Source organism: Elgaria multicarinata, chromosome 9 (genome assembly GCF_023053635.1).
Source record: "Elgaria multicarinata webbii isolate HBS135686 ecotype San Diego chromosome 9, rElgMul1.1.pri, whole genome shotgun sequence".
Lineage (NCBI taxonomy): Eukaryota > Metazoa > Chordata > Lepidosauria > Squamata > Anguidae > Elgaria > Elgaria multicarinata.
The window spans coordinates 11,442,110-11,466,961 of NC_086179.1; the positions used below are offsets into that span (position 1 = coordinate 11,442,110).

At 44.3% G+C, this 24,852-nt stretch overlaps 1 protein-coding gene across 9 annotated transcripts in view; it reads left to right on the forward strand.

The window, feature by feature from the left end:
- The window catches only part of CELF2 (CUGBP Elav-like family member 2), a 403,350-nt gene that overhangs the window by 247,172 nt on the left and 131,326 nt on the right, over window positions 1-24,852 (forward strand). For all 9 annotated transcript variants that reach the window (XM_063134745.1, XM_063134747.1, XM_063134750.1 and 6 more), the window contains exon 3: window positions 15,142-15,224. In XM_063134745.1, coding sequence (XP_062990815.1) covers window positions 15,142-15,224 — 83 coding nt within the window. The remainder of the gene's footprint in view (window positions 1-15,141; window positions 15,225-24,852) is intronic.

A 24,852-nucleotide genomic window follows, 5' to 3' on the forward strand; every position in this document is an offset into this window, starting at 1 on the left:
TTTGGCAAGGGGAGGAGGACTGAAAATGACAGATGCCGTAAGATTAGATGGCAAGTGTTGAAGTGGTGATATTTTGAACTTCCCAGAAGCTTATTAAACTAAAATCTTTCTCTACCATTACTTAGATCTTGCTCACATGCGTATGCACATCACTTGGGGGGAATCCGCACGTCGTTCGCAGGCCGCTTCTAGGCGACCCCAGTGCGGCCCCAAAGCGATAATGTAACTTACCTGGAGAAGAGCCGAGGAAGAGATGTCCTTGCCGCCGCCGCCACCCAACTCCCTCCTCGCCAGCCGGCGAGGAGAGCTCGGGGGAAGAAGGCGGAGTGGAGAGCGTCTTCCGAGGAAGAGACGTCCTTGCCGCCGCTGCCGCCGCCACCACCCAACTCCCTCCTCACCGGCCGGCGAGGAGAGCTCAGGGGAAGAAGGCGGAGTGGAGAGCTTCTTCCGCTCTCCACCCCGCCTTCTTCCCCCGAGCTCTCCTCGCCAGCCGGCAAGGAGGGAGTTGGGTGGAGGCGGAGGCGGCAAGGACATCTCTTCCTCGGCTCTTCTCCAGGTAAGTTACACTATTGCTTTGGGGCCGCACTGGGGTCGCTTAGAAGCGCCCTGAGAACGACGTGCGGATTCAGGAGTTATCAGGGCTAGAACTAGTAACTTGTCAGCCTGTGCACAGTTACTGTGTGTGTCGTGAGCCACCAGGGCCACAGCTTGGAGCATTGCCCTCGGCCACAGGTGGGGAACTCCAACAACATCTGGAGGGCCATAGATTCCTCAATGTTGTTCTAAGTAATGAAGGATTCCCAGATTCTGGAGAGATTCCACCCAACCAGTTTAGCTATGCAATGGACCACGCAGGGCTATAAAGAAACTTTGCCTGGAAATCAATCATCCTTATTTACTTATTTATTACATTTTTATACTGCCCAGTGACCATAGCTCTCTGGCTGGTTCGCAAAAATTAAAACCCTAAAATACAACAAGATAAAACAATATAAAATAAAAACCAGAGTACAAACAAACAAACCCGCGGCAAGGTACAGATCTAAAAACACAACAACACATTTCAAAACAAAACTGAGGGACTACAAATCCTGGGGAAATGAGAATCTCTTCTCCTGCTGCCCAAAAGACCCCAGTGTGAGCGTCAGGAGTACTTTGGGAGAGGGCATTCCACAATTGGGCTGCCCCCCTGAAAAGGCTCTGTCACTTCAATAGGGACACCTGGAAGACAGCTTCCGAGGATGGTCTTAGGGTCTGGGCAGGTATATATAGGAGGAGACAATCCTTCAGGAAATCTGTCCACAAGGCATTTGGGTCAACGCCAGCACTTTGAACTGGGCCAGAAATAGCCTGGAAGTGAGCACTGATGTAATATGATCATATATTGACCAGTCCCCATTAACAATCATGCTGTCCTATTATTTGCTCTGGCTTGTTCTCTGAGAACATCCTCCCTGTTCACACAGTCCGCTCCTGATTCTTTGTTCCCACGCGGTGTCAGCGCTGAGAAGTAGGGAGCCAGTTAATGAATGCTTGAAGCTGCTCCATACATATATGTTGAGTACTATGTCAAGTGATTGTGAGTGGAGAAAGAAGTCCTAGAAATAAAACACAGACACCAGAGCTTGGGATAACTATGGCCTCTTTATTTACACATGGAAAATACTCCCCTCCATGGATCTGTGCATGAACGTGCGGGAATCTAGCTCATATCTGCAGGCAACTAAGCTGCCCATCAGGGCAAGCCACTCAATTGAAAACCAGGGTTGGGTGACCCGGCCCCTTTTCCCAACTACACTTGAGTATTTGGTGAGTTCAACCTGCGTCATCCCCACTCAGGGCTGCATAGCGCCGAGTAGATGAGACAAGAAGGTCCCCAAAGTCAATCCATATACGGACACGAAAGCTGCTAAGCCCCCGAGGAGCAGGACTTCTGGATTGCCAATCACCAAAAAGATGCCAGAGTGCTCACTGTCCCTATTCTTGCTTCCCAAAATTCCCACACAACCCTGCCACTTATAATTGACCCATTTATCCTCCGCTTATATGTTGAGCACCATGTCAAGTGATTCCTGACATGTGTGTATGGACCACTGCAGATCAAACATCACATCTGGAACTTTCATACCACCTTGCATCATGTCAAACCACCTCCATCTCAATGTTTTCCCACTGTAAGTCAGGTCACACATTCAACTGCCAGTAATATACAGAAATTAAAGGTGCAGTCTCATGCATGTTTAGATAAGGGGGGAAATCCTATAACTCGCAGCATGGCTGGCTGGGGAATGCTGGGATTTGTAGGACTTTTTCTGCCTAAACACGTGTAGGATTGTGCCCCCAATTATCTAAATGTGTACAAGAACCAGGCCTTGCATGACCAGCAAGGAAACGCATAAACTAACTCTACTGAATAGCATTGCATTTGACATGATGTCCATGCTTTGTTATCCACATAGTTCTACACATCGTGAATGTTCTGACACAGTTCTTGTCTCAAACAATGCATCAAAAATAGCCTAAAATGTGTATTTTGAGAGAAAATATATTTAGAAAGTAGTATAAGGCTTGTGTTGCCATGGACGCTAGTAGTCTCAGAATGATTGGATGAAAATACATTTGGCCGTTTCCCTTGCGACTGGAACAACTTTACACAGGTTCCACTTTCAACATCCATGAATCTGTCTAAAGTTGCATCAGATCCCAGACAGTACTGCAGAACCAGCCTGTAAAACTGCAAACTTTATGTAATTGACACCAAAGGGGGAGTTGCTCAAAGGATGAAGCACACAGCAAACCATTAATGGTCTGAGGTCTGCACTTGACATCATCTTTTGTGTGCATAATCCATACACTGAAGCTTTTTTTAAAAAAAAAATAAATATAATTTAGCATTTCTTTAAATTTGAGGTCGAAAACACGTAATGTCAGATCAGGTGTTGTTAGCCAACACTGTACAACAGAGTAATAGGGGGCTGTTTGGCATGGGGGTAAAAAAAATAAACATCCTGTTTTAATAATAATAATAATTTATTTATTACCCGCCTCTCCTCCCGGCTTGAGGCGGGGAACAACACAGAATATAAAATATTATAAAATACATAAAACTGATTAAAACATATAAAAACAAATGCATTATTAAAATAACAGCCAGACACCAGACATTAAAGCTGAAGCTTTGAACTTTTTCAAAGTTTCAAAGTTTTGTGCATGTTTACACTATTCAAGCTTCAGTTTAATAAAAAAAAAAAATTAGCAAAATCGGTCCGGTAGATCTCTAGCAATAAGCGTTACACTAACGTATTCTTATATAGATTCTTACTTTTAGAGAATACACATTTCCCATTCGATAAAGGAAAACATGAGAGAAGAAGCTCATGTGAAACAGTCACAACTATATTGAATAATAATAATAATAATAATAATAATAATAATAATAATAATAATAATACCGTTTGTCACATCAGTCACCAGCATCACATCAAAAAACAATACAGAAAACTTTCAGAATTGGGGCCTACCAAAAATACATCAACCCTACCATCCAGAAAGCAGACATACTTAAAACATGTTCACTAGTCCGGAAATTTCTGAATCAGTAAAAGACAACATGAATTGGCAAAGCACGTCATCATGTCTGTCTAGAGCAGCCTTCCTCAACCTGGGGCGCTCCAGATGTGTTGGACTGCATCTCCCAGAATGCCCCAGCCAGCTGGCTGGGGCATTCTGGGAGTTGTAGTCCAACACATCTGGAGCGCCCCAGGTTGAGGAAGGCTGGTCTAGAGGAACTGCTACAAGCAAGAAGAGAGAGAAAATAATAATTATTAATACTAATACTAATAATAGGTCTACAACTATGGTGAAGTGTAGGCACCTGTTAGTTCAAGGATGGTCAGCTTCAGGAGGGGGGGGTATTTTTGGCCCTTGGACACTCTTTTCCCCCCACCCCACGGGCTGCACACTCACGAAGATGCCAAAAACAGAGGGGAAATCATGAAAAATAACAAAACATCAAAATAGCATTTGTAGGTGCTATCGAGTGCCAAAAGGCTCGAAATCAGCTTGTTTGCAAGCTAATTTCGACCCTTTGGGGGCTGCACAGCTGCCACAAAGATTAATGCCGAAACAGTACAGGTCAGACTCATGAGTTGAGCACATGCAAAAATGCAATGGGCCAGAAATAGACTGGTGATGCAATCGTATACATATCAACTCAGAAGTAAGCCCTGTTGAATGCGATGCAGCTTACTCCCAAGTAAATTAAATACATAACGTTGCAGCCCCATTCCTATTCTAAATATAGGTGAGAGAGGTATTCAGACATTTATATTTAGAGCAAAGCTGAGTTATGTATATTGATGATACGACAGGTGAGGGGAGGTGGTTCTGTAGGCCCACTGCACTACTTTTTTATAATTTCCATGACGATTTTTTTTTTTTTTTAGGAAGGGGGTAAGAAATACAACAATTATATTCTATTGTATACTACCTGATATACACCTGGCGTTGCTCAGACCCTCTAAGGTATATGTCTGTGAGGTAATCATCTTAAAGTAGCAGGCTGGTGCTAGGCCTGTGAGATAACCTTTAAACAATTTAAATTCATTTCTTTTTTTTCCTCTCTCACCCTCACGACAACCCTGCAAGGTAGGCCAGTCCTAGGCCTGTGAGGTAACTTTAAAACAAATTAAATTAGTTTCTTCTCTCTCCCTCTCTCTCTCTCCCCCCCGTCTTCAATGCATGGCCAGGTCCACTTGAAGCTGTCGCAATGATTTTCCTTGTCCCCACGGAAAACAAAAACTGCAACTCTCGGCATGCCTTTCACTGCAGTATCTGACTTGCCGAATAGGAATCCTGCCACTGAGCCTCATGGGAAGTGAAGTCTGGCTCAGCCAGTCCACACTGCCCTGTGCCATCGGTGCCTGTAGGTAGGTAGGGTGACCATATTTGGGAAACCAAAAAAGAGGACACCTAGTGTGTGTGGGGGGAAGCAGCTTTCTGAGTCCTGCAGAAAGTATGTTATTCCCCCGCCACCTTAAAGAACCCGCTTGGAGTGGAGGAGGGGAAAGGATTTCATTCTGCACCACCACCATCCACTCCAATTGGGGCCTTTTCTATAATGTCCACGAATGACCCACTTTCCCCTTTAAGACCTCGGAGCTCGGGGTGGGGGAATGATGTGCCTCAAGAAAGCATGTCACTCCCTCCTGCCATGCTAATGGCAGCCTTAAAGAGGAAGGTGTGTCATTCCAAAGCATAATTGAAAATTATAGAAAATCCCCCCTGACACCATGGAAAGAACAAAAACCAGGTCAAATCCGGGGAAATCCTGACAGTTGGTCACCCTAAGGTAGGGCTTGAGGAAGCTGGCCATGGCTTGGTTGTTGCCAACGGCGATGAGCCTAGAGCTGCTCCATCCTTCCCTGCCGCTCCCGATGGTACCTAGTAACCAAGGCAACCAGCCCAGGCACTCTCCCTTCAGGCCCCTGATGGCAAGCCACATCCAGATGATGGCTGCCAAAGTCTGATAAGTCTTCCCACCCACCCAAGACATGCTGGGAGTTGTAGGCATTAAGCCGAGGTCCCTGAATTACGAGTTAATCTTTTAACACCATCTGTGATGTGGTGGGACAGCGGTCCTTCTTTGTAGCACCCTGCTTACGGATTTCTTTTTCCCAGGCAAGCTTGCCTAGTGACTGCATTAATGGCTTTTCAGTGCCAAGTGATTTTATTTTATTTCATTTTTAAAATTTCCGAGGCCTTTTAGTTTGATGAGATTTTTTTAATGCTGCATTTATTTATTTATTTATTACATTTCTATACCGCCCAATAGCCGGAGCTCTCTGGGCGGTTCACAAAAATTAAAACCATTCAAAGTATAAAAGAACAGTATAAAACCATAATATAGAATACAATATAAAAGCTCAACCAGATAAAAACAGCAGCAATGCAAAATTACAAATTTAAAACACCAAGTTAAAATTTATTTATAGACTGTTGTTTTTCCCTGTTACAACTAAACCGCAACATTCCAAGACTGATGCAGGAATTACTGAATAAAAGTTATGGTTTTCATATAAAAGCCTAACTGTACCATTGAAACAGAGGGAGGACTGATAGCTGAGGCTAGAATGGAATAGTGGGCAGGGTGAGTGGCATTTGGAGAAAGTCAGGTAGAAGGAGAACAAAGACAGTTAGTGAGAGGTCAGGAAAGTGGGGGCTGATTTAGGGTTGAGAAATAGTGACCTGGGGGGGGGATTCCACACGTCGTACTGAGGGTGCTTCCATGCGCCCCCAGTACGGCCCCAAAGCGATCGTGTAGCTTGCCTGGAGAAGCGACGAGGAAGAGGCGTCCTTGCCGCCGCCACCACCCACCTACCTCCTCGCCGGCCAGGTCGGAGAGCTCGGCGGAAGCAGGCGGGGTGGAGAGCGGAGCAGCAAGGACGCTTCTTCCTCGTCTCTTCTCCAGGCAAGCTACACGATCGCTTTGGGGGCGCACTGGGGGCGCATGGAAGCACCCTCAGTACGACGTGTGGAATCCCCCCTGGTTCACACATTTTTTCAAATTGTTTTTGTATTTTTTTATTTGTGTTAACTGAACATATTTTAATTTGTAAAGCTGCCTTGAGTTCCAGTAATAGGAAAAGGGCAGGATATTATTATTATTATTATTTATTATTATTATTATTATTATTATTATTATTATTATTATTATTATTCCTAACCATGGTGGCTACATGGTTTAAACAGCTCACTAACCCTTTCCTGCAAAAGAGTTAGCACTCTAACCCTGTCTGGTCTGAAGAGCCCAGTTGTGGTTGTTGGTTTTTTATTATTATTATTATTATTATTATTATTATTATTATTATTATTATTATTATATTTATTTGTATCCCGCCTTTTGCCCAATGCTGGGCCTCAAGGCGGCCTTACAAAGTTTACAATTTTTATATTGTATTTTGTAATTGTGTTTTAACCTGTTGGGTGTTTTACTGTGGTTTTAATTTTTGTGAACCGCCCAGAGAGCTTCGGCTATTGGGCGGTATAAAAATGTAATAAATAAATAAATAAATAAATAAATAAAATATACATGGGGGGGGGGAGTTTTAAACAACGTATCCACTCTGGATCCAAAGCCTATTACTTCTCTGGCGATTGGTGTCTTTTGCAAAACAGCAACGAGCTCAGGTTTGGCAAATTGCAGCTGCTCCACAGGGAGCAACTGCCAACCTTTATGAAAAGTCTGCCTGCATTACAGCAATGATCATAGCTAGTGGTAGAGAGCACACCACGTTCAGAAACTCCAAGGTTCTGTGCTGGGTGTCTCCATTTAAAAGGATCAGGTAGCAGGCGATAGAGAAGACCGCAACAGGAAACCCGGCGTGTTGCTACCAGTCAGAGAAGGCAATACTGGGCTAGATGGAGATAAGTCTGACTTGCTGTCTTGCAGTGTCCTATATTCCTTTCTATCGGTGGAAGTTGGTGACTCCATTTTTGGTAGGGCTATGATTCCTTCTTGGATTTTAGTCACAACCAGCCAGAATTCTAAAGGTGCAACCCAATATCAAATGCATGAATTGCAGCCCATCGGTCACAGCCCTGTAATAACAATGCAAATGCCAGAGATACAAAAAATTGATTCCTAATCCCTTTGCTAATGAACCATGCACATATAATATATGAATTCAATTTACTTTATATCAGGTATTAAGAGCCCATGATTTGATTTGATTTGATTTGATTTGATTTGATTTGAAATGTTTTATTCTGTGCATTGACCGCTTTTTTCTTTTGTATCATTCACTGCTCAGAAATCTTGTTAGATGCAGAGAAGTATATAAATTCTGCTAATACATAAATATTATTCAATGGCCCAACAGCCAGGTCCCCAACAGAACTGTTGCCCATCAACCAGGGGTTAAAGGCTCGCTACCCCGGTGTGTTAGTAGCCAATCAAACACACAAGGCTGGAGAATGCTCTTAATCCATTTACTTCCGATACTGCAGTATGGGGGTGCTCTCCAGTTCTACAAAATGGAGGCACCTCTGAGGTTTCCTTTGAGTATCACCACCACCCCTACAGGGCTAAACCAACCATCACAATGCTGAGTTGGTGCCAGATTCCTCCTAAACCCTGCAGTTTTGCTTCTGCGGGGTGGCGTCGGGTAATCCCCACGCCCACGACAGAGCATGGGGTTTCCGGAGGTCATCCACGTGCTGGAGCTGGCTCCCAGTGATCTCTTCCTGGCTTCCAGAGACCAATCGTCAGTTGCCATCCACCCAAAACGCTCCCATGATTGACCACAGAGCTAGATCAGGCAGTGGAAGAGTCGGGGTGACCACACTCCCACTGAAAAGTAGGGGTTAGTCCCTGACTTTTTAACAGCACAGCTTTGCAGAAAAGGTTAGATAGACATGACGTCAATATACATGTGAATGTAGGATACTCAGAAGCACGATTTATCCCTCCAAAGAGTTGGGGGGCAGGGAGTCACTTCATGTGTACCCATCTGTATAAATCCAAAATTGCCAAGATTGATATCAGATGGAGAATGGGTGAAAGGAGCGAAAGGCCTCTAAGAAGGTTACAATTTTTAAAGGGCAAAACTCCATCCAAGAGGTACAGTCTTTGGCTGATTTAATGATCCTTTACTGATGTCAATAATGATTCTTAAAGGGCTGAAATAATTGCCAAATGGTCTCTCTTGTCAGCTGTGAAAATTTAAGGGTGAATCTGTTTGCATTCATTAGTTAGAGGCCTTTGTCCTGACAGCTCTTTGACAACGCCGCCTGTAAGCGCACGGAAACACCAGCACTCAGCTCGTTTGTATGGCAGGCGATACTTCTCCGTGTATTACAGGAGCGGAAATGTGACTGATGTTGTTTACACGAGGAAGACAGTGTCAGTAGCTGTTCTTACTGCAAAGCCTTCGTGGATCATTAAGGAGAAATTTGCCACTGTCACAAGCATGGGCAGTTCTGTGGGAGGGGCAATCGGTGGGCATGGGAATAGCCATGGTGGCTGTCAAATAAAGACGGAATCACACTTTCCTAGGAATTGCCAAAACAGAAGACACACACCACCAAAAGTGGAAAAAAAGGAAAGAAAAGAGGACAGTGATTTGCATTATTATTTATTTATTTTATTTTTATTTATTACATTTTTATACCGGCCAATAGCCGAAGCTGTCTGGGCAGTTCACCAAAATTAAAACCATAATAAAACAACCAACAGGTTAAAAGCACAATTACAAAATACAGTATAAAAGCACAACCACGCAGCAAAATTGATATAAGATTAAAATACAGAGTTAGAACAGTAAAATTTAAATTTAAGTTAAAATTAAGTGTTAAAATACTGAGAGAAGAAAAAGGTCTTCAGCTGGCGATGAAAGGAGTACAGTGTAGGCACCAGGCGGACCTCTCTGGGGAGCTCGTTCCACAACCGGGGTGCCACAGCGGAGAAAGCCCTGCTCCTGGTAGCCACCTGCCTCACTTCCTTTGGCAGGGGCTCACGGAGAAGGGCCCCTGTAGATGATCTTAAGGTCCGGGCAGGTACATATGGGAGGAGGCGTTCCTTCAGATAACCTGGCCCCAAACCGTTTAGGGCTTTAAATGTCAATACCAGCACTTTGAATCGGGCCCGGACCCAAAATTTGCATATGCTAATTTATATTTAGAAATGCAAATTTAGAAACAATTATTAACATTTAAATAGATATACTATACATCTCATCATGGTCTGGAAGACTGCAGCTAGATGACCTCTGTGCCTGTCTGTTTAGTTAGGTGTTCAGGTGTGAAATGTTGAAGGGCAACAGTTTTATATTTCTGCCCGTCTACAAAAGAGCTATTGGGGGGGGGGGGGGTTTGTGCAGAAAAGAACAACTAAAATAATCAAGGGTCTCGAGCAGCTCCTTTATGAGGAAAGGTTACAACATCTGTGACTGTTTAGCTTAGAAAGTGAGGTAACATGATAGGAGTTTACAAAAGGTATGCATAGAGTGGAGAAAATGGATAGGGAGACATAGGTCACAGCTAGACCTAAGGTTTATCCTGGGATCATCCAGGGTTCGCCCCTGCCTGAGCACTGGATCCCCTCTGTGTCACCTAGATGAACAGGTTTGACCCCTGGATGATCCAGGGATAAACCTTAGGTCTAGCTATGGCCATAGAATCATAGAATAGTAGAGTTGGAAAGGGCCTATAAGGCCATCGAGTCCAACCCCCTGCTCAATGCAGGAATCCACCCTAAAGCATCCCTGACAGATGTTTGGCCAGCTGCTTCTTGAATGCCTGTTGTGTGGGAGAGCCCATACAAGAGCCCATTGTCGTCCTGCTCAAACAGTCAGGAAGTTTTTCCTGATGTCCAGCCGGAATCTGGCATCCTTTAACTTCAGCTCGTTATTCCGTGTCCGGCACTCTGGGATGATTGAGAAGAGATCCTGGCCCTCCTCTGTGTGACAACCTTTCAAGTATTTGAAGAGTGCTCTCATGTCTCCCCTCAATCTTCTCTTCTCCAGGCTCAACATGCCCAGTTCTTTCAGTCTCTCTTCATAGGGCTTTCTCCCTCTCACATAATACTAGAACCCGGGGGTCATCCCATGAAGCTGATTGGTGGGAGATTCAGGACAAATAAAAGGCAGGACTTCTTCACACAGTGCTGAGTTAAACTATGGAATTCACTTCTTCTGGATGTACTGATGGCCACTGATTTGAATGGCTTTAAAAGAGGATTGGATAAATTTATGGGGGAGAAGGCTATCAATGGCTACTAGTCCTGATGACTCTATGTTGTCTACAGGATCAGAGGCAGTATCCCTATGTGCACCAGTTGCTGAGGATATGGGTGGGAATGGGGCTGTTGCACTCTCATCCTGCTTGTGGATTTCCCGTGTAAACAGAATGCTGGACTAGATGGACCCCTGATCTTATCCAGGACAGCACTTATGTTCTTAGGGTGCCTTCAAATAGAGGACTGTCATCTGTAAAAGAAGACACAGGGCCACAAGGGTTCCCAACCTTCTGGTTCCTCAGTGGAGGTGAGGGATTTGCAGACATCGGAGGTATTTAACTCTTGGTCTTCCTATTATTCACCCCTGAATATTCCCCTAGATCATCTTTCCCCAGCCTGGTACTCTTGAGATGTTTGGGACTACAACTCCCATCAACTCTTGCACAATTTTTTGCTCACATTTTGCAGCACCAAGAGAAATGCTCTTTCCTATTTGGCATCTAAGTAGATTGTGTTATCTCCATAGAAGGTGTTCGGCTCAATTCATCTACCAAAGTATAGAAGTCTGGGATTCGTCGTTGATGCGAAATTTTCTGTTGTGGATTGGAATTTTATTTCTTATGAGGAAATAGGAACACACCGCATCTCTGAGATATAGTACATTCTTATTACGGGTATATTCTTATTAAGTTTCCAAAATATAAACAATCCATACAGATTATGAACATCTGGGAAATTATTGGCACAAAGAAGCTGAAGATGGAAGGATCAATGGTTTCTAACCCAGCATAATAAATCTTAATTCTTCTTAAACAGTCAAGGTAGACTGATTCTTGAACTCACAATTACCTTGTAAAAAAGTTCTGGGCCAATGTTGTTTCTGGTGTCTTATATTCTGGCTGGGTTGAATTCAGTCTTGAAGGGTGCTACCAGTGGATCCCCTCCCCTGCAGTGGGTTTATGCTCTCCCAACTGGAGCCAGAGAGTCACCCCTTTGATCTGCATGCAGCAGCTGCTAGTTTATATTTCCCGGAATCCTCTAGGGTGCCCAACACAGCTTTTCTTGGTGATATTATAAGAAATGTAACATGGTGGGTCCTAGCTACCTGACACAGGAACTTGTGAAGGACAGGGGTGCAAATCTGTGCCTTTAACTTCGCTGTTGCTGTGTGGTTGCAATATCTGCCCCTATGCCTAGGGCGACCATATGGAAAGGAGGACAGGGCTCCTGTATCTTCAACAGTTGCCTAGAAAAGGGAATTTCAGCAGGTGTCATTTGTATATATGGAGAACCTGGTGAAATTCCCTCTTCATCACCACAGTTAAAGCTGCAGGAGCTATACTAGAGTGACCAGATTTAAAAGAGGGCAGCGCACCTGCAGCTTTCACTGTTATGATGAAGAGGGAATTTCACCAGGTTCTCCATATAAACAAATGACACCTGCTGATATTTCCTTTTCAATACAACTGTTAAAGATACAGGAGACCTGTTCTCCTTTTCACATGGTCACCCTATTCAATCCAAGACATGTCTACTCAGAAGTAAATTCTATTGCATGCAATGAGCCTCACTTCCTTGCACTAATTTGAAGGGGTGTGTAGCTTTTGTTGTAGTTGTCTCTGGAAGTGCTGTGTATTTAGGAACCATGGCTTTTTGTGAGTGAAGGGTTTAAGCTTCCCACCACCACCACAATTTCTTTTTTTAAAAAAAAATCCCATTTATTTGATTTTTAAAGAATTTTTATTCCTTGAGTACCTATCTGACTTCACAGTTCGAAGGAACCACTTGTGGAGCCTTATATAGGGTGACCCTATGAAAAGGAGGACAGGGCTCCTGTATCTTTAACAGATGCATAGAAAAGGGAATTTCAGCAGGTGTCATTTGTATGCATGTCGCACCTGGTGAAATTTCCTCTTCATCACAACAGTTAAAGCTGCAGGAGCTATACTGCATCTATACTTTACATTGTACAATGTACTGGGCTCCTGTATCACAACAGTTAAAGCTGCAGGAGCTATACTGCATCTGTACTGTACATTGTACATGTACATTGATGGTGCTATATAAATAAATAAATAAATAAATAAATAAATAAATAAATAAATAAATATAATAATAATAATAATAATAATCTGTGACCAGATTTAAAAGAGGGCAGGGCACCTGCAGCTTTAACTGTGGCGATGAAGAGGGAATTTCACCAGGTTCCCCATATATACAAATGACACCTGCTGAAATTCCCTTTTCAATACAACTGTTAAAGATACGGGAGCCCTGTCCTCCTTTCCATATGGTCACCCTACCTATGCCTAATCTGTGGTCTATTGTTTCAAACTGGCTGTGCCAGGTTCTGGTGGCTGTCAGCCAAGGTCATCCCTGCCTCGAGTCAGTTCACCGGCACCTGGTGATTATCAGGGTGGTGGATAAATTAACGGGATTCAGCCACAAGAGGTGGCTTGGCCCCTATGGGAGCGGGTGGACAAGAGCCCGAGAAGAGCACTGGTGGCTCTGCTAAGGTCGTGGGACCGAGTGTCCCAAAAAGAGATAAAAAGCTCTATGAAGAAGGCCCTCCATCTTTCTTGGGAGGGGGGATCTACACTACTGCTTTTAAAGCGCTTTGAAAACGTTTTGAAACCTGTATATGCAGTGTGTCCTGGGCCCCAACAGTTGTCAAAACTGTTATAAAGCGCTTTAAAGCAGTAGTGTAGATCCCACCCTGGAGACGGGTGCGTATGTCAAGTGGGAAGATCAGGTCCGTGGCAACCAGGAGGGAGTTGCCAGGAGTTAGAAAGGTTTTTTATGTTTTAACGTGTGTGGGTACTCTGGAGAAGGCCAGCTGTCGTATGATTGTTTCTTGGGGTAATGGCTAAGTATTACAGCTTTCTCTCACCTCACCTCCTCACTCTCCCCTTTTCCACATCCTCCATTCCCTTTCCCTATTCTTTCCCTTCCTTCGTCTTAGGAGGCTGTTTTATCGACCAAGGCCTTACGTGTTATGTTTTAGTGATTGCAATAAAATTGCTTTGGTCCCTGAATGCGTGTCTGTGTGTTATTCCCATGAACATCTGGCTCGTCCCAGTTGTGGACAAGGCAGGGAGGTGGGTTGTTTGTGAGTTTAAGATGTTTGGTCCAAGAGCCTACCTCACAGGGTTGTCAGGTGGATCCTGACTTCCTCTACAGAACTCAGGTCAGGCATTAGTGCCAGTGGCCCTGCTGGAGTATACATGGGCTCAAACAACTACCCAGGGATTCTAGCTGCTGGCCCTGTGCTCAGGTAAGGCAGCCATCCTGTCCAGCTCCAACAACTTTGAGACTTGATCCAGAAGGATTATTAGGCTTCCACAACCAACAAACTGGCATTTGGGGACTGCGAGGTGCTACCTCGACAAATGGGAGGTGGAGCACTTTGTCCTTATGCGAATGGGCCAACGAAGCATACTTCTTAGGAAATTTGAAGCTGTGAGTGGATCCCAAGAATGCAGGGGAGTACTGGGAGGAAACCACCACCCAACTGGGGCCCTTTATGTCCTTGTTTGCTTAATCTTCCCACTCTCCAGCTCATCCTCCCAGGCCCAAACCACAATTATCTGGACAACCATCAGGAGCCTCATCCTGCAAAGCCCTACAGCAGGAGTGGGGAACCTCAGGCCCACGGGCCAAATCCAGCTGTCCAGACTTCCCCAGAAAGCTATGCCTCCTTCCCCTAATGGTTGTTTCCTTCTTTTGTGCAGTCCGCCCCCGCCCCCCATTCTAAAATGCTGAAATCCTCTCCTAAGTTCCTGGCTGTAAGAGCTTTAATTTACACTGGTATTTTGTGCCCCACCACCTGTTGCCTTTCCTCCAAAACTGGTTTTGGCCCTGGGGCTTAAAAGTGATTCAATGCTCCTACCCTATGGCTTTCGTTACGGCAAAATATTAGCTTAGAACTTGCAACTACACAACGTGCCTCGGATGGATTTCTCTAGCTCCAAAGCTGGCTTCCCCCCCCCCCCCCCCGGGTAGTTTACATCGGTAAGTTTCAGCTACGTCAAATCTGTGCTAGCCATACACAAAAGCCTCCTGTGAGGAGGGGGGTGAGGGATACTCCATTGTTTACTCTGCGGTGCCAATTGAACTTTTGGTTAACTTAATTTCTGAGCAGTAACAGTTTGCTGAAGCTGTGGGCGTGCTGCATGGATACAATATGTGTGGGTGATTTTAATCTCTCTTTCCCCCCCTCCTTTTTAAACAATAAAGCATTCCTCTTACGCGTGCCACTCAGGTAGGCTCATTATAATCCACATTTTCAGCCCTCCTGTAATAATGCTGCTCAATCATCTTCTCCCTCCACCTTCCCTTTCTTTTCTTTTGTAGCTGAGCAAACTGTTCCTGGTAATTTCTGAAAGCTTTTCAATTTCTCTCTGTAGGTTGTTGTTTCGTAACATTTTATACAAGAAAAGCTGCACTTGAAGCACAGAATGCACTGCACAATATTAAAACTTTACCTGGGGTGAGTACATTTACTTTCTTTCACTGTAATCATTCTGGAACTGGAAGGAAGCCGGGCCAGGGGGTGGGGGGGGGGGGCGGAAAGAGAAAAGAAATCATTCCCTTTGCAGAAGGTGCTACTTACCAGCTCTTAGTGCCCGAAATGGCTTTGGACTTTCAGCGAAGGTTAATGACCTGATAGTTCAATGCATGTGAACTGTGCCAACTGGACAGCCCGACGGTGATCTTAGGATGGTTGAAAACTGCTCTTAATGGCATGTGGTAGTTAGAGAAGGGGTCATAGCTCACTGGTAAAACACCTGTTTTGCATTCAGAAGATCCCAGTTTCGATCCCTGGCTTCTCCAGGTTGGGCTAGAAAAAGGATCATGCCTGAAACATGCCAGCCAGCCCTAGTTGACAAAACTGGGCAAGATGGACCCATGGTCTGACCCAGTATAAGTCAGATTCCTACATCCCCCACAGTTGGGAACCAGCGCAGGATTTAATTGTTTTCAATGAATTCTGGAATGCAAGGAAGACATGGACAGTTTTTAAAAGAACCATGTGGCGCAAGATATAGAGGAAAGAGTTTGAACACAGGAAACCAGAGGGGAAAGTGAGGGTCTGACTTTGCCCCAGTGGGCGAGAGAATGTAACCAGGGCTGATCTTACTGTGAAGGAATGTGAACCAGTCGTTTTGGATGCTTCGATTTGGGAGATGGGAGGAGGCACTCTTTTCTTGCTGAATTTTCATCACATTGTGTCATTAAAATAATAATAAATAGCAAGAGTTCCATCTGGCCATGTGGTGTGGCTGGCCTCCATGAGAGCTGAGGCAAACTTCTGCTGCTGAATGTTTTTGGTACAAAGCAGAACTCGGGGAACCTAAAAAGTTGCCTGTTCCTCTCCTCCCAAATGCACAATTCTTTCCTACCCATTTAGAGCAACTTAGTAGCTTTTATCAGCTCTTACTTTGGTGCCCCCTTTCCCCCCCCCCTTTCAAACTAGATGATGATGATTGTGGGGACAAGTGATACGTCATCATGAACTCAATCCGATTTGGCTACATTATGACCTCACTGAAGGCAAAAGGAGCTCATTTGTTTGCCTTCAATGATGTCACCACATCTTCAGATCTGATTGATTGGCTACCTGCAAAGAGGCGCATGTCACCACCTGCACTACAAGCGGGGAAGTCATGCCTCAATCTGTGTGTGTAGGGATGAGCATAGTTGCATGGCTGTGTAGCCATGTCTTTTACCTCCCTTTTGATATTCTCTGAAGAATTGCTGACTGGGGAGCCTTTTTTATGTCTTCCCCACAGCTCTCTCGAGATGCAAAAAGAACTCAATTTCAGCAATTCTTCAGAAGGGCTCAGGAGCGGGTGACAGTTTTTATTGCACAGTCTCATGTTCCCATTTTTACAGCTCAACTCTAGACCTAAGCCGTCATTTTCTTTTAGATGATGAAGATGATATATTTCTTACCCGCCTCTCCCTCTGGATCGAGGCGGGGAACAACATTGAATACAAAATTACTATAAAATACATAAAACTGATTAAAAAGATATAAAACTAATACATTATTAAAATAACAGTCAGACATCTTAAAATCTGACTGGGTAGGCCTGCCAGAAGAGATCAGTCTTTATGGCTTTCTTAAATTCAGAAAGACTGTTAAGTTGGTGAATCTCTCCTGGCAAACCATTCCACAGTCTGGGAGCAGCAGAAGAGAAGGTACTCTGGGTAATGCTTATCAGCCTAGTTTTGGATGACTGGAGAAGATTCTTCCCAAAGGACCTGAGTGTGCGGGGTGGATTGTACAGGAGAAGGCGATCCCGCAGGTAGCCTGGACCCAAACCATGTAGGGCTTTAAAGGTGATAACCAACACTTTCTACTTCTCCCGGAAACTAATTGGCAGCCAGTGAAGTGATTATATTTGCATGAGCTAATTTGAGAATTCATGTGGTGTAACACTTGAAGTTGCTTTTCCCCAACCTGGTCCTCTACAGATGTGTTGGACCTCAAAAGAGGGCAGCTTTAACTGTTGTGATGAAGAGGGCATTTCACCAAGTGCTGCATGCCTACAAATGATACCTGCTGAAATTCCCCTTTCTAAACAACTGTTAAAGATACAGAAGCTCTGTCCTCCTTTCCATGTGGTCACCCTAAGCCAGCCCCACTGAGCAAGGTTCCATTGAATAGGAGGGAGCCAGCATTACTGGCCAAAGTCTTCTCTCTATGTCAGCTGAAACCTGGTGGCCTCCAGATGTGTTGGATGACAACTCTTATCAGCCCCACCCAGTGGGCATGTTGGGTGTTGTAGCCCTAAACATCTGCAGCAGCCCTGAATGGGAAGCATACTCTGTGTACAAATTGGAACTGCTGCTTTCTCTCTGACAGCATTACTGCAAAGCCAAAATCAGTCGTCTGCAGCGTGCCCAATTTCCATGAGGGATGCAGATGGGCCGCGAGTGGTTTTGACATCTGGCCCCAGCAGCAATCTGGAGGGGGGATGCATGCATGCATGCGATTCTTCAGTGGAAGGCGCCTCTTGCAACCGCAGGAATTTGTGTGTGTTCTTGGATAGTGCTGGCTTCGTCCTCCTTTTTCCCCCTCTCATCTCCCCAGTTAAGGGCCTGGAACTGCTCAGAAGTCAAAATCCAGAAAGGCCTTGTTAGCCCAATTTGTTTCGCAGTTGCATTCTCTCTGTTGCTGACTCCGTTTCAAATGGAGTCGGTATCTCCCTAACTCTGCTGTTACGTGTGGCTCCGGCAGATAAATCCACCACCCTCCCACCCTCCTTAACGGAGATGCAAAGGCATTGACATCCTATCTGTTCCTTTGAATTTCAAGCCTTTTTGGTGGACATGAAGAAAACATTGCGAGGCATGAATGATTAATGCTGTCTCTTGGAAGGAAATATTGCTTGGGTGCCTTGCTGTTTGATTACAAGCCTTGGAATTAGTCAACATTTCCATAATTCTAAACCAATATACACCTGTTTTCCCACTGTGATGTGAAGGCACAACTTAATTTAACAGAAACCCTGCTGTGCTAAATCTCTCATTAAACACTGAGCTGGTTCTGTAATTTAAAGTCGTACCACCACTATTTTAAGAAAAGTGTCTGTGTGTGTGTGTGTGTGTGTGTGTGTGTGTGTGTGTATGTGTGTGTGTGGTGAAATTAATAAGAAGTTAATGATGCATTTTGCTGTACTTCCCCTGGAAACTTCCAGAAAGAAGAATAAATAGCCCTTAATGCAGGCGTAGAAGGAGGCCCATTGCCTCCTGGATTGGAGCCCAAACATGCAAACGGATGCTGCATGGGATTTAAAAAAAGCAAACCCACCCTGTACGTTAAGCACATCAGCACATACAGTGATGGGTGTTGAATCAGGGATCAGGACAACGTATGGTCCCAAGAGAAGATGGGGACCTTTGATGGCAGTGGGCCCCAGCGTAGGACAAGCTGGGTGTCCATCCAAGCTATATTCCCTTATCCTTGCCAGTGATTGACACCATTAGAGCACTGGCCATCCGTCCTGTGAGTGCATGTAAATCTGTGAATTATGTGCTATACAAGGTCTGAGTTTAGGAAACCAGAGGAAAATATTTTGGCATATGCAGAACAGCTCTGCTGAATTGTGGCTAATGTTGCTATATTCATTTATAATTCTCCCTTGGCTTCTTCTTCTGTTTTATGAAAAGGAAGACAGGGCTCCTGTATCTTTAACAGAAAAGGGTATTTCAGCAGGTGTCATTTGCATTCATTGAGCACCTGGTGAAATTCCCTCTTCATCACAACAGTGAAAGTTCCAGGAGCCCTGCTGTGTTTTGTATCTGGTCACTCTAGTATAGCTCCTGCATCTTTAACTGTTGTGATGAAGAGGGAATTTCACCAGGTGCTGCATGCATACAAATGACACCTGCTGAAATTCCCTTTTCTATTCAACTGTTAAAGATACTGGAACCCCATCCTCCTTTTCATATGGTCACCCTATCTTTACAGCCTAAGACAAGCAAACTTGGTGGGCTCGCAGACACATTTGGGATTTTGAAGAACTGTTGTGGGCAGCACCACCACAAAATTTGCTGCCATGGGGGTGTGATTGGCAATTCCATTGCAAAAAAGACACCGGGTTTATTTTAGGGTGACCATATGAAAAGGAGGACAGGGCTCCTGTATCTTTAACAGTTGCATAGAAAAGGGAATTTCAGCAGGTGTCATTTGTATATATGGAGAACCTGGTGAAATTCCCTCTTCATCACAACAGTTAAAGGTGCAGGAGCTATACTAGAGTGACCAGATTTAAAAAAGGGCAAGGCTCCTGCAGCTTTAACTATGGTGATGAAGAGGGAATATTCCTCCCATTAAAAAGGGAGGAATATCCTTTTTGGATCACACCAGGCGGGAGACATGATAGCATCCTAGCACTGAAGGGAGACATGATAGCACTCTTCAAGTACTTGAAAGGTTGTCACACAGAGAAGGGCCAGGATCTCTTCTCGATCCTCCCAGAGTGCAGGACACAGAATAACGGGCTCAAGTTAAAGGAAGCCAGATTCCAGCTGGACATCAGGAAAAACTTCCTGACTGTTAGAGCAGTACGACAATGGAATCAGTTACCTAGGGAGGTTGTGGGCTCTCCCATCGTAGAGGCCTTCAAGAGGCAGCTGGACAAGCATCTGTCAGGGATGCTTTAGGGTGGATTCCTGCATTAAGCAGGGGGTTGGACTCAATGGCCTTATAGGTCCCTTCCAACGCTACTATTCTATGATTCTATAGGAGATGTTGTTGCCTTGTCATTAGGGCCCTGAGCCAGAGCATGCTTGTCATTAGGGCTTCCTCAGGAGTAGGGCTCAGGGATATTTGACATGCTGACTGATGGGCACAGTGCCTCCAGCTCTGGGCTTCTGTCCAGCCATACTGCCATGTTGGCTCCTAGAACAGGGAGATAGATCCAGTCTAGGTACTTCAGTTCTTTGAATGCCACAGTCTCCTTCAGTGGAGCCAGGAGGGCTATCAGCATCATCTCACCCACAACCCTCACCATCATTACGACCAGTGATGGGATCTTCCTCCAAGGTATCCTACAGTTTCAGATTGCCCTGCCATGAATGTCAAGGGAAATTTCACTGTGGCTTGTTTTGACTCCTGGCTTGACTTCACAACACCAACTCTGAGCTTGACTTCACAGCTTGACCCTTGTGGCTCTGATCCCTGGCATGAACCCTGGCTCCTGATTCTAATGTGACAGCCTGCTCTTCCTTTAAAAACCCAATGTCCTCTTGCCCAGATACTGGCCTGCTCCGACCTCCTTAACATCACATCATCCCATTGAGATTCAGCATTCTTTGGCTATTCATATTCACTGGGTCCAAAAGCTCTGTAATTCTTGAAAGTTCACAGTTCCATTAACATAATTTGGTCCGGTAAAATAAATTATCTCAGATATTGCTGTTCGATAGCACCTAATTTTTATTTTATGTCTGACCAGCTGGTTTTCAAAAGCTCTATTGAGATTCCTTGGGGTGCTTAATGCTAAGTAAATGTAACATGAGGATGGCTATTAGCACTTTACTTTTATGGGTTTATGCGGCCAATAACTGAGTTTAATCCCCAGTTAAACTCTGCGTTGCTTTAGCTTTAGGTACCCTCTGGCAGACTGCCTCCATTTATTGTAGTGATTTTTTGGGTTCTCGATACACACCCGGCGGGGGCCTTCTGACTCTATAGAGTTATTCTCATTAGGGAATTCCCCATGTGAATCCATTTAATTAAGGGTGTAATAACTGAGAAATAGAGTGTTCAGAAAGCTCTTCAATTTTAACAGCAAAAAGAAAGCGGGCAGAATCCGAAAGTCTTGTAAAATATTAATAGCTTCTTTCTGCCAGATGTCAACTATGAGCATGTTTTTATTTCTCCTTCCACCTGTCCCACTCCACTGTATTAATGAAAGAATTGCTGTGGGGCTTTGTTAAATACATTTCACAATAGCTACGAAAACACCTCCTTTCAGGGGAAGTCTACAGGGTATATATGGAGTCACCTCAGCCTAACTTCCTGATCTTCAATCAGTCAACAATTTCAAGGAAATTGTTATGGTACTTTCACATGGCCTAGAAAGCTGAAAATTTGGTATGCACATAGGCCAGGGGGCAGGCAACATGGTGCCCACGGGCACCAATGTGCCCTCACATACTTCTCATGGTGTCGCCTGAGCACTCTGCTCCTCCCAATTTTTATTTTAAATACAGTATATGTTTATATTTTCTTATTGGCAGCTGCGATTGCTTCAAAGCAAAGTGGGATCCTCTAGCTGCTGCCATATTGTTTTCCTATGAATGCCTCTGGGTGGAATGCTTGTCCTTTGTGACCATCCTTGCCCACCCATGGCAGCCATTTTGTGGTGGTGCTCAGGACCGTTTTTCAAATTTCCATATTATTATTAGTAATAGTAGTATTTATTACATTTATATACCGCCCCATAGCCAAAGCTCTCTGAGCATTTTACCAAGATTAGAACACTGAACATTAAAACGGATATACAAAATTTAAAATCATAAAAAATGTATAAATACTGATTAGATAATGTCCTTTTAAAACTATTCTGAGTCAGTGAAAACTCAACATATGCTGTTAAATTCCTGGGAGAAGAGAAAAGTCTTGACCTGGCACCGAAAAGCTAACAATGTTGTCTTCACGGGCTGAAAAAGTTGCCTGCTCCTGACATAATCAGTGTGGCAGAATGTTGGGCTGTGAGAATTCCATTCTACCATCATGCACTGGAAAGGGTGTGTGGTTTTCAGTCGTAGCCAGGAACATGCATCTGTGCTTGCAGAACACAAGCTAAAGTTGCTAGTCAAATGTACAGATATCATATGTTTGATCTATTTAAGGAGGCACAGATCAAGTATGTCTTCATTGGCACATAATTCTTTCATACATGGGCACATGCCTGCAACTGCGCAGAATGCACAAAATACCTATGGTGAATAGGTGGTGGATATGTCCAAATATGTCCACAATGAGTGGGTTGATGAGTAGAAATTTGGCTTTTTAAATTTTCTTATAATTGAGGAAGAAGACAGTGAATGGGTAGATAAAGTCTCCAATAGTGAGAGAAGAGGGACAGGTTGAGGGATGCTACAAGGTATTTGGCTCCCCTTTAGGAAACTGTGAGGCTTCTGCTTCAGATATCCTGGACCTTCCGTAAACCATGATCTCCCTTGTTTCTGCCCCAATAGCCTGGACCTTCCATAAACCATAATCTCCCTTGTTTCTACCCAAATAGCCTGGACCTTCCATAAACCATGATCTCCCTTGTTTCTGCCCTTCAAAATAAGAGGTCAGTATTTCTGCCATGTGCAATGATAAATACACGGCTGCAGCTTTCCAGCTCGAGTTTCTTTTATTGCCAAATAGATTCCCAGGCTCATTGCAACCATGTTCAGCATCCCAGTTTCAAGTGGTCAGATGGTCCCAAGCATCTTCCCTACTTTGTCAGTACCTAATTCCCTACACATTTTGGCTCACTACTTTTTATGGCGTCTCTCCTTTGGTTATTGCATCTTCCTTGTTCATGTTATTGGTGTGATATGATTGTCCGTACTATAAAACACATCCTCCTATATCATTTTTACAGCTTCCCTATAATGGGGCATTGGTGAATATGATACCCAGAATACTATGTTCAGTACAAGGAAGGTTTTTGCTGTTATTTTGTTGATATCCCGGAAAGGAGATTTGGAAAAGTGTGACTAAAATAATTGTGCCTGCAGTGGCTGATTCATGAAGAGATATTAAAAGAATTCATCATCTTTGTAGGTTGTCCAAATGTTGATGGAGGGCGTTGGCTGACAATACTTTGAAGAGGAAAGAGAAAGAGAGAAACTAAGGCCCTCTCTACACCTAAGGGTTATCCCAGGAAAATGGAGGGATCGTCCCTGCCTGCTTCCAGGATCCCCTGTGTGGCATTTGGATGCACAGGGATGATCCTGGGACAATCCCAGGATGTAGGGCTGGTGTAGACATGCCCTAAGTCTCCCTTAATTTTTTTTCTCCCTTGTATGAAGAGAAAAGTTGTGCTAATTTATGACTCCCTAAGATACCATTAATGGCTGATTTTTGGTAGTAAACTTGAACTTCCAGTTTATAGTGGATTGCTTCCAAGTAATCCTTGGCCACTGGCTAGCATTTTGGGTGACATGCTCATGTCTTTTATATCCCACCCTTCCTTCTAAGGCGGCTCCATGAATAAAGTTATCCCATTTTAACCTCACAACAAGCCTGTAAGGTAGGTTAGCTGACAGATTGCAACTGGCCCAAGGTCACCTAGTGATGGCTACTTTCACATTACATTTTAAAAAAAACAAAAAACGTATAACCAAAACTCTACAGTGTGAATGTGATGAGCATGCAGCACATAGGAATACTCATATATGAGCATGCGAAATAACATCTATAAAAGTTAAATCTGAACCTGAACCTGAAATCATGCTTACTGACCTACTGAAAGGAAAGAGTTCCTGGGGACAAACAGCTGTTATTGTTCCATATGTTCATTGCAGCCAAAGTGATCTGTGGAAAATATTGGAAAACCAAGGACACAGCAAGCCTGAAAGAACGTCTCTTAGCATTATTGGGACCTTAGCTCTTCTCTGTAAACTGACATGGTACGTTCAGATTAAAAAAGGGAGGGCAGCAAGAACTGAGATGCTTGAAGAAGGATGGCTTTAATGGTAAAGTTTTTACCTTCTTGTAAAAGTTTATATTTTGCTACAGCTTCCCCAGGCGGCAAGAGATCCAGGGAGCAGTGCTACCTGGGTTTTGATTTTGAGGAGGATGCACAAGTGCACAGATGCGAAAGTCTGCTACTATGAAATTTGCGTAATTTCCCCCTCAGCTTTACTTTGCGTATTTTTAGCAATCGGCCTCACTGCTCTCTAACCCACATTTATATCTGACAACTAACAACATAGACCAGAGGAAGGAAGCAACAAACATGAAAGGGGAGGGGGAGGAGCCAAAAGCATCCAAAGGAGCTTTTGGGGTGGGTGTAATTACTGCGGGAGTACACGAAGCAGCCTTTAAACAATGGTGTTCACTTATAAGGCAAGCACCTAAGTGTAGGATGAATTGGCAAGGATGTTGACAAGAATGGGATAGCGGTATGCTGTACTAAATAGCGGACAAGTGGTCTTGTGCATATGCGCAACACTCCCCCCCCCTTTCTTTAAAAGGTTGCAAACATGTTACCATGCTAATAACTGCTCAGGCAATTAATTACATTTGGCAATCTGATGTAGATGAAGGGGAGTTTCCTTTGGCAGCCATCATCCCAGATGACTAATGGCACAAAGTGAGCTGATGTAGGGACCAAGGAGGCAAAGAGTTCTGCCACAAGGGCACCTGGGATACATTCCAGGAGCCTGCAGGAGGATTGAGGGGGACTTGAGGGGGGAACAAGCCACTGCAAACCATGGAGGACCTGAACATCTACCAGGTTAGTAAGCGAACGACTAACCCATGGTAGCTTATTCTCAGGGTGGCTCTGCGTGACGGGTGAACTCGCCCATTGTGTAAAGTGGCTCTCAGCATTATGGCTGCAGGGGGATTTAAACCACGAACCAAATCCAACATGCTG